General features: G+C 43.1%; 1 protein-coding gene across 1 annotated transcript in view; it reads left to right on the top strand.

Annotated features, from left to right (window-relative positions):
• tmtc3 (transmembrane O-mannosyltransferase targeting cadherins 3) overlaps positions 1-7,109 on the top strand; it is a 94,173-nt gene extending 87,064 nt beyond the window's left edge. Inside the window, exon 14 of the mRNA XM_061720912.1 lies at positions 4,127-7,109. Within this exon, the coding sequence (XP_061576896.1) occupies positions 4,127-5,058 (932 nt within the window). The 3' untranslated portion in view covers positions 5,059-7,109. The remainder of the gene's footprint in view (positions 1-4,126) is intronic.
• The last annotated feature ends 4,112 nt before the right edge of the window (positions 7,110-11,221 follow it).

Consider the following 11,221-nt stretch of genomic DNA (forward strand, 5'->3'; position numbering starts at 1 on the left):
ACGTTTACAGTGGAACTTGTCCAGACATGTTTAGCGTTTAAATGATAATTCAGACTGGAGCAGCTCCAGTGATAGGAAAATTATTTTTTACAAAATGTACAAATCACCGCGTTCTTGTTGATAGTCCCGTCTTCGTTCTTTTTATACATAAACTTGCCGTTCAAAGGCCCTAGCAAAGATTTACTCTCCTTGCTCCCCTGAGTCGTCCAGGTCTGTCACCTGCTTTGTTTGTTTGACTGGCAGCAGATGGAAAGTGAGCTGCCAAGTGGCCAACGTGTCCCTCAATGGGCCCAATTTAAAATGCTTGCGCATTTTGCCACTCATAATTAATTGCGTTCATTTTCATAATGCGTTAATTAGCAGTGTAATTAATTAATCTAATTAACGCGCTAAACTGACAGCCCTAGTACAAATGTTTTGTGTGGATTTTCCCTCCGTGGCGGAGAACCTTCAGTCTGCGCCCCGGTGCGTCACCACAGATCTGGCCTTGGACGTCCCCGGCAGACGTAAACCTGAACAGCTCTAATCCCGTGTTCAACCACTTGTTTACGCAAAGCCTTCTTTGTCACTTGTCACTTTGACATTCCAGCCGGGACAAAACAAAAGCGGGAACCTGATATTACCTTTAGGGTGTAACCAGGTTCTTAAGAAATGTCCGTTATGTTGAAAGATGTCCTGCGTGCGCCGGCGCTGCCAAGTTTCTGTCACGTCACACTTCACCGCCACAATAAAAACCCTGAATGAGACGTTTGAACTTATCGACAGTTTAGCTGGAACTGAAAGCTTTTTATCCTTTCATTTCCAGTCCGCGGGGCAATCTGAGGTCTGACTACGCTGGAAAAGGTTGATAAGAGTTTTTTTTAGATCGTTTTATGTCGAGCACTTGGAAAGAGAACAAAAGCGTCTCGGGCTGGAGGTGACAACAAGGCGTGGTTTTGTTTTTCTTCTCCTGCATGTTTACCCGCCAAGTCGTTACAGTTGCTGTGCTTTCATCAATCAGCTGGTTTCAACACGCTGACAGGTCCCAGCTCTTAGGCACCCGAGTGTGAGTCTCGTTCAGGCTGTGATTTAAATACGGGACAAACGCTCCCACGAGGCTGGGATTCTGCAAGATGTGAGTGGGAACGGCCCAAATCTCAGAGATTATCCACAAATAAGACAAAACAGGGTTGAAATTTACCGAAAATAGAAACATTTTGTGTTTTTTTTCTACCCACAATGCCCCTGCACAACCCACACCCTAAGGCGTAGTTGGTGGATGACCTGAAATAACTTCTGTGCACGTTTGAGTGGCGCCTTAAACCTCGGCTCACCTGAAGCAGACGAGACGAAATGTTCTGACAAAGATCCTTAATCTCCATGTTTTCAGTAGTTTCCTCTGGTTTAGTTCTGCTGCTGGGTGACGTTAGTCCTCAATCCCAGTTGCGGCCCGCAGGGAATCAGATCCAGAAGATGCAGCTGCAGAGTTAGAGGCTGATGCCGTTAACGCAGAGCTCTAGGTTCACGACAATTAAAAACAAAGTTACATAGAGAAACGTGGGGATCTGCTGGGAGAAGAAGAAGAAGAACCATCTTTGGATACACTATCCTACATAGACGTGGAAAAGAAAACCCAATGTGTCGTTGGAAAAAGAAAAAGATGGGGAGAAATGCAGAAAAATAAATATGTTGTAAACTCAAATTAGAGTCTTTTGTATCTGGAATGAATGTATTCTTGAGTCTATGAGGAAAGGCAAGTTTATTTGTATAGCACAATTCAACACAAGGTAATTCAAAGTACTTTACATCAACATTAAAAGCAGCAACACACAATTAAACAGTAAATAACAAATAAAATGAAATAAAATGATAAGAAAAGAGGTAAAATAATAAAAAGCACATGTTGTTAAAAAGTAAGGGCAGATACACATCTCATTCTTACAATGGCAATAATTACGTTTCTATACGGTCAAAATGTACAAAGACCGGGTCAAATACAGTATTACAAAAGTATTCTGTAACAATTCGTGCAGAGAATCAAACCAATTTGACAATTCTATGCCACAATGCCTGCATTCAGGGTATAAGGTAACAATAATATAATAATAAGATAACCTTGTTTGAATTGTAAAATGAGTTTGGCTAAATACAATCTTTGACTAAAATAAGACTTAAATGCTCAGACTTTTAGTCGACTGAAACTTCACTTGACTAAAAGGAGGATGAATGTGACTAAAACTAATAAAAACTAAAATGATTGACCCAAAGACTAGACTACAACTAAAACTGAAACAGGCTGACAGAAACAAGACTAGTTAGGGGGCAGAGAGGATATTACCCATACGGGTACACAGTGGATTCATGTTTATTATCATATTGACAATATACAGTATATCTCAAAAGTGAGTACACCCTTTAGATTTTTGCAAATATTCTGTCATATCCTTTCAGGGGATAACATTATCCTACTGAAACTTTGATATAACTTAAAGTAGTCAGTGTGCTGCTTGAATAACAGTATAGATTTATTGTCCTTTGAAAATTACTCAGTACACAGCTGTTAATGTCTAAATAGCTGGCAACAAAAGTGAGTACACCCCATAGTGAACATGTCTAAATTGTGCCCAAAGATGTTGTTTTCCCACCCTGGTGTCATGTGACTCGTTAGTGTTACAAGGATTCAGGTGTAAATGATAAGCAGGGCTGTTAAATTTGGTGTTTTGGGCACAATTCTCTCTGAATGCTGGACAACATGGCACCTCATGGCAAGGAACTCTGAGCGTCTGAAAAAAAGGATTATTGCGCTTCACAAAGATGGCCTTGGCTATAAGAAGATTGCCAACACCATGAAAATGAGTTGCAGCACAGTGGCTAAGATCATACAGCGGTTTTCCAGGACAGGTTCCACTCGGAACAGGCCTCGCCAGGGTCGACCAAAGAAGTTGAGTCCACGTGCTCAGCGTAATATCCAGAGGTTGGTTTCCAAAAATAGACGTGTGAGTGCTTCCAGCATTGCTGCAGAGGTTGCAGAAGTGGGATGTCAGCCTGTCAGTGCCCAGACCATACGCCGCACACTGCATCAAATCGGTTTGTATGGCCGTCGCCCCAAAAGAAGCTTCTTCTGAAACCGATGCATAAGAAAGCCCGCAGTTTGCTGAAGACAATGAATCCAAGAACATGAGTTACTGGAACCATGTCCTGTGGTCTGATGAGACCAAAATAAACCTGTTTGGGTCAGATGGTGTCCGGCATGTGTGGCGGCACCCTGGTGAGGATTACCAAGACAAATGTGTTTTGCCTACAGTCAAGCATGGTGGTGGCAGCATCATGGTCTGGGGCTGCATGAGTGCTGCCGGCACTGGGGAGCTGCATTTCATTGAGGGACACATGAATTCCAATATATACTGTGACATCCTGTAGCAGAGCATGATCCCCTCTCTTCGGGAACTGGGCCGTAGGGCAGTTTTCCAACACGATAATGACCCTAAACACACCTCCAAGATGACAACGGCCTTGCTGAAGAAGCTGAAGGTTAACGTGATGGACTGGCCAAGTATGTCTCCAGACCTAAACCCAATTGAGCACATGTGGGGCATCCTCAAGAGGAAAGTGGAGGAGTGCAAGGTGTCCAACGTCTGTGCGCTCCGTGATGTCGTCATGGAGGAGTGGAAGAAGATTCCAGAAGCAACCTGTGCAGCTCTGGTGAATTCCATGCCCAGGAGGGTTAAAGCAGTGCTAGATAACAATGGTGGTCACACAAAATATTGACACTTTGGGCACAATTTAGACATGTTCACTATGGGGTGTACTCACTTTTGTTGCCAGCTGTTTAGACATTAACAGCTGTGTACTGAGTAATTTTCAATGGACAATAAATCTATACTGTTATTCAAGAAGCACACTGACTACTTTAAGTTATATCAAAGTTTCATTAAGATAGTGTTATCCCCTGAAAGGATATGACAGAATATTTGCAAAAATCTAAAGGGTGTACTCACTTTTGAGACATACTGTACCATGTATGTTTTTATGCTGATCATATCATTTTATTTTGTTGTATTTATCGGCCACACTTTAAAAGCCGGTCCGTGAAAATATTGCCCGACATTAATCCGCCGCCTTAAACCTGCCGTCTGCTTCCTGCCAGGTGAGCCGAGGTTCTGGCCCGAGGCCAACCGCCGCTTCCTCACCTACGTGGAGGAGGAGCCGGCCGACGCCAACGGCTACTTCAACCTGGGCATGCTGGCCATGGACGCCAGCGAGAACGCGGCGGCGGAGCGCTGGATGCGCCGGGCCATCGGGCTGCAGGCGGGCTTCCGCAGCGCGCTCTTCAACCTGGCGCTGCTGTACTCGCAGTGGCGGCGCGAGGTGGACGCGCTGCCCGTGCTGGACGAGCTGCTGCGGCACCACCCCGAGCACGTCAAGGGCCTCATCCTGAAGGGCGACATCCTCATGAACCACCGCAAGGACACGGCCGGCGCCAAGGCCTGCTTCCAGCGCATCCTGGCCGCCGACCCGGGCAACGTGCAGGGCAAGCACAACCTGTGCGTGGTCTACTTCGAGGAGCGCGACCTGCCGCGCGCCGAGCGCTGCCTGCAGGAGGCGCTGGCGCTGGCGCCCCACGAGGAGTACATCCGCCGCCACCTCGCCATCGTGCGGGGCAAGATGGCCGCCATGAGCGCGGCGGGGCAGCCGCTGTCCTCGGGGCCGGTGCTCGGCGCTCCGGCCCCGGCGGTGGAGGAGGAGAAGGAGAAGGACGGAGCGGCGGAGGAGTCCGTGGAGGCGGAGGAAGCCGCCGTGGGGGAGAAGAATGCACGGAAATCCCCTGCAGAAAACCTCGGCGGCGGCGAAGGCGGTGAAGCCGGTGAAGGCGGAGACCAATCAGAGGCCTCGGACGGCGGCGAGGACCAATCAGAGGCCTCGGACGGCGGCGAGGACCAATCAGAGGCCTCGGACGGCGGCCAGCCTGGCAAGCGGACTAAGGATAAGTCCACTCAAGAGATTAAAGACATAGAGGAGAAGCGAGCAGCTGCCTTGAAGAGACTAGAGGAGATTGAGCGCATATTAAGTGGTGATTGACATCGTGGTTTATAGCTGGACTACTTCTGTAGCGCTCCTCGCCCCAGAACCCCCCCCAGCCCCCCCGACCTGCATCACATCTGCAGATGTTTCAACACTAATCACTGAAGAAGGGAAGCTCTGCCACGATGGGATATTTAAACGGTTGCGAGTGTCTGTGTGAGAAAGAGAGAGAGTGTTATTTACTAGTTATATTTACTTTTTCATGTTTATCACTGGATTTTTATATAAACACTATATCTATATGTTGATATATGGATATATATATATCTGTGTCACATGTGTAAAGGTGTGAGTCATTCCTCCGGAGGGATTGTTCGGTCGGACAATGACAGGAAGTGACGCGTCCTGCAGATATCCTCCCGCCGGGGTGATGTCACGGTTACCACGGTAATCCCTCCCAACTCCCCATCGGCAGCGGTGAATATTTATGGATCCGACCCGCTGCTTCCTGCTGTGACGTCATCACATCCATGACCGTCTCAATGCAGCATCATCGGCATCCACATCTCGTTGATACGGCGACGCCCGGGTTTTTTTTTTTTTACAATGGTTAACAATGACGCAATGTTAACAATGTTTTCATTTTCCGACACTGTTTCCACCTCAAACACGGGGGGATTTTTCCCTCTTCCTTATTTTTTACTCAGAACACGGATCTCCTACGTTGTGATTTAATAAAACGTAGCGGCATCAGCCGTTTCCAGCGTGCGTTTACAGTTTTTCACCACTGTGATTGTCCAGAATCAGAATCAAAAATGCACTGCAGTTTTTTTTCTCCAGTACCAGCACTCCAGTACCACAGAACTGCACCGGTCCTGCTCCGCCAGAAACCCCGGCACCTGATTGGTCACACTCCAAGAAGCCCAATAGTTTGACTACTGGATTCGTTGTCCTCTTTAGGGTAAATGATGTGGAACTGGGTTTTTTCAGATGTTCCTGAGTTCCCTCCACGTTGCCACCGCCGGTTGCGGCCCTCAGTCGCTAGGAACTGATGCATTCTGGGAGAGCAGGAGGGCGGGACCAAGTAGCTTTGCTTGGCCCTGAAACGTCTTTATACCTATATCCTCAAAGCTTTTGTATGCAAACTTAATACCTTTTACACTGTATGTAAAGCGCTTTCCCTCTTCTTTTATCGAAATAGTTTCTGGTACCAATGGACGCCACATCCTCCAGACTGGAGAGAAGAGGGACCATCAGGACTGTTTTCAGCGCTTAGAAACTAAGACTATCTTGTTTTTTTCTTCTTAAGATGCTACTCCTCAGTTTATACATCTTTCATGTTTTCTTTATTCCATTTTGAGAAAAGTTTGGCTTGATAAGATTAGCAAATGATTGGATTCTGTTGATTTTTCCCAACTTTTTGGGGGAATTGGACGCGTTTAACATGAAGCTACTGTAATTATTCACTCTCTATATTCTCATTTCTTAGGAAAAAGAAATTCTAGACTAACTGGAGAGACTCTGACCGTCTTTGGTCCTCAGAGCCTCTCATGGGTTCCGCTTTTGCAACAACTCACCATCACAATCAACGAAGCAGAATCCTGTTTCAGTAAGAAACCAGCAGGAAACCAGTAAAAAATAAGTGAGAAACCAACAAAAAAACCTGCAAAGAACTAATGAGAAACCCATAAGAACCAATAAATAACCAGTGAGAAATCAGTAAGAAACCAACATCTTTCTACGTATATCCTCAAAGCCTTAGTATGCAAACTTAATACCTTTTACACTGTATGTAAAGCGCTTTCCCTCTTCTTTTATACAAAATCTTATGCTTCGGCTTCACGGTGCTGTATTTTTTTTGTTTCACAACATTCAGCTCAACTCATTTCACTTGCACAAAAAAGGGAAATGACCTAATTCGTTGTTCACCGCAGAGACCATATCAGTGTTCACGAAAACATTGGCCTCCTCGTCTGGAGAGCCCCCCGGTACGAGTTTGGCTCCTTGTCCTTTGTGTTTTCGGTCTGATTTCCGATGTTTTTCATGTAAGACATGCACTTGGTGGTGGTGGGGGTCTCGGTTATTGAATAAAGTGGAATTAAAACCTGGTACTTTTGCTCAGATTTACTGTCTCCAGCGGATTTGATTTGAAGATTTTATTTCGAGCATGCAAAAAGTGTACAAAAAAGTAATATAAAAAGAGTACAAATATATATATATATATATATATATATTTATACAGTGATACAATATTATACAGTGATATAATATTCAATTACATGTATATATAAATATAGTAAAAATCAAACAAATCAAGGCAAACAAAAGAAAACAAAACAAACGTCCATTTAGTGCTACTATGTGTGTAATAATAGAAGTAATTATAATGCATAGTATTACATTATCATTACTTTACTATAATACTACAATATAATAGAGAACAATAGACAGCAATGGTATAACAATATACTTGAATGAGAGTAGATATGCTATATATACATTTGTTCATATATTTACCTCTGATTATATACATAAAAATTACTATAAATCTATATATCAACATATCTACATATAACTATAAATCACTATATATTAACAGAGATATAGATACACTATACTGTACGTATAATACAACTCAATATATCCATATACAGTACATACCTACATATAACATATCTATATCCATAATATACACTTTTCCCCCCACAGTGGTTCTTTTCATCCCGGCAGCAGCGGGCCGCCCTGCACAGGACACAGGACGCCGCGCCCCGCGCCAATCCAATTTGCTCAAACTCAAAATTAAGTTTCAAATGGAGCTCAGAGGTACAAAAACTACGTTCTAATTATTGGCTCTGACCAACTTAGGGCTTGAAGTAATGTAATTTACAACTGCATGACATCTAATGCTAAATTATTTACCTCTAAAACAGCCACGTCAGTGTCCGGGAGGAAATTAACGGGAATTAAAGGCTTTATTCGCAACAACAAGGTACTTTGTTTCATCCAGTTAGTGATGCTTCGTGATGAATGTCTCAGATTGTCCTGGTCGTGTCCTGGTTCAATAAAAGGCCCGCGGCTTAACTTTACAATACAACATAAGCTACGTTTAATATCAAAATCCAGATGTTTGAGTCGTTGGGTTGTTACTCATAGGAAGGAAATCTGTCATTGATCTGATTTAAAGGGATGGTGACATGAAAAACACATTTTTCTTGATTTTTTGTGTTTTGTTGGGTGTCTTGACATCAATTACACCCAAAAAACAACGAACTTTTAACATTCAGTGTATTGTGTGCTTTCTGGGATTTTCAGCATAACTATGCAAAAACGGCGCATGTGGTTTGGTGGCGGAGCGTTACGTAAGGACCCGCTAAATCACCGCCCCCTCCACCCAGCTCCCTGCCTCCACTCCTCTCCAGCGCACCATAAAGGCTGATTTATGGTTCAGCGTTACACCGACGCAGAGCCTACGGCGTAGGGTTACGCGGCGACGCGCACCGTACGCTGAACCCACGGCGTAGGCTCTGCGAGCCTACGCCGACTTTTCGATGTTTGTACCCCTTCGTCGCTCTGTGATCACACCCCCGCCCGCCTAGCGGCAGAGTCAGGTTTCTTTTTGCACTTCCTTTACGTAGCTCAGGCGTGGCAAAATTTTAGCGGCGGCAGATAAATGCTGAGGATTTTGCCGACCTGGCTGCATGGGCGCAGGCTAGGGGTGGGCGATATGACAAAAATATCATATGATTTTTTCTTAATAAAATCATGAATTTGATTGTATCATTGCAATATTAGGGCCAAACTAAGACAAAAAAATGGGAAATTACGAGAATACATATTATGAGAAAGTCGTAAAATTAGGAGAATAAAGTCATAATATTACAAGAATAAAGTTGTAATATGAGAATAAGGTTGTAATATTACGAGAATAAAGTTGGCGAGGAATATTGAGCATCCTGTGAAGTTATATTTTGGTATCGGTTTCACGAATAAGGAAATACTTAATCTTTTGGCACATCAGCATCGAATTATCATCATCAGTATAAGGACTTTAAAATGATTGTGCAAACGACTGCGTCTATTTCAAAGCAGGAACCACACAGACTTGGAAGAAATTGCATCTTTTGTGGAAGAGGAAAATCTTTATGATCATCCTTATTGTTTCCTGAGAAAGAACAAAACTTCTTTGAACGGCAGCAGATGTAACCACGATAGCCTTGCAGTCCACCAGACAGCTCCTCTTCCACAAAAGACAGATGTGCTCTTCCTGTTAGAGTTGTTGTGTCACTCAAGAATTGAATAGCCAAATATTCCAGGGATCCCAAAAGCAAAGACACTGAGACTGGAGTTGCAAACAAATGATTTAATAAGCAAACTTGATCTGGGGGGGGTGGACGGAGCGGTGAGACACTGGTTTGGGTGGAAGGAGCCTGGTACAAAAGGAAAGAATAGTTAGGACAAAAATAGCAGATTTACAATAACACACACACGCTAGAGACTAAACTTGCTGCTGCAGGTACTTGCCACAGTAGTCAACGTCTAAGCGCCGGGCGTCGTCTCTCAGCAGCTTATGTAGGCAGCCCTTGATGATGATGGTGGAGCAGCTGGGCTGATTGGAATCAGCCACACCTGTGCTGGCTGCTGGCTGAGGGAGAAGCCCTGCCCTCGCCCTATGATGTCGTGCAGGGGAGGGACTGGGGACGCGAGGAGCTTGTGGCACAACAAGAGTTCTCATAAATTACCACTTTATTCTTGTAATATTACGACTGTATTCTCGTAATATTACGACTTTATTCTCGTAATATTACGACTTTATTCTCGTAATATTACGACTGCATTATCGTAATATTACGACTGTATTCTCGTAATATTACGACTTTATTCTCGTAATTTTACGACTTTATTCTCATAATATTACGACTTTATTCTCGCAACATTACGACTTTATTCTCGCAAAATTACGACTTTATTCTCGTAACATTACGACTTTATTCTCATAATATTATGACTTTATTGTCATAATACTACAACTTTATTCTCATTATATTACCACTTTAGTCTCATAATATTACCACTTTATTCTCATAATATTACCACTTTATTCTCATAATATTACCACTTTATTCTCGTAATATTACCACTTTATTCTCGTAATATGACGACTTTATTTTCGTAATATTACGACTTTATTTTTGTAATATTACGACTTTATTCTTGTAATATTACGACTTTATTCTCGCAACATTATGACTTTATTCTCGTAATTTTATGACTTTATTCTCATAATATTACAACTTTATTCTCATAATATGAGGACTTTATTCTCGCAACATTATGACTTTATTCTCGTAATATTACGACTTTGTTATCATAATATTACGACTTTGTTATCATAATATTACGACTTTGTTATCATAATATTACGACTTTGTTATCATAATATTACGACTTTATTCTCGTAATATTATGACTTTATTCTCTTAATTTTACGACTTTATTTTCATAATATTATGACTTTATTCTCATAATTTCAATTTTTTTTGTCTTAGTTTGGCCCTAATACGCCATCATAGTATCATGATCTTAAATTGAAAAAAAAAACACAGACAATTTGAAAGGTATTTCCAGCTGGGCAGCTCGTACCGTGGGTCAGCTACCTTAGCCAGGCGTTTGAACCCTTCACTTTCCAGCCTCATGAACGGTACCGTGTCCTTCGTGAGATAAAAGGTAACAGCTTCGGCGACCAACTTCGTTTGACTTTCAGCCATCGCTCTCCGTGCACCACTCACAACTTCAGAGTCACTGCCCGTGATTCGCTATGATTGGTCGGTCAGGTTGACGATACGTCTGTGAGTCAGAGTTTATAGAATATGTCCTAGTTTGAAAGCTGATTTTAGCACAAATCAAACATCATGGTCTGTTTCTCATTCTGGTTTCCACTTGGTTTCAATTTCTCGTAAAAGGAACTTTGCTCAGAACATTTTCAAAAACAGGTTTAGTTCCTAAAACAAACCGAAGGTCTTTAGCGATGGGATTGTTTTCATAAAAAAGACGGCCAGCTCGCCGATCGGGAGGCATCCCGCGAACATTATCCCATTATCCCAGGACACAAGGAGTTTTATAGTCACGTTTAAGTCGTGCAAGCAAATACAAATCCCGACTGTTTTTCTGCAAAATAAACGGCTCTGGGTTCCTGGTGGGAGTTTTCTGAGCCTCCGAGGCC

The sequence above is a fragment of the Cololabis saira genome, chromosome 5 (genome assembly GCF_033807715.1).
Source record: "Cololabis saira isolate AMF1-May2022 chromosome 5, fColSai1.1, whole genome shotgun sequence".
Taxonomy (NCBI): Eukaryota; Metazoa; Chordata; class Actinopteri; order Beloniformes; family Belonidae; genus Cololabis; species Cololabis saira.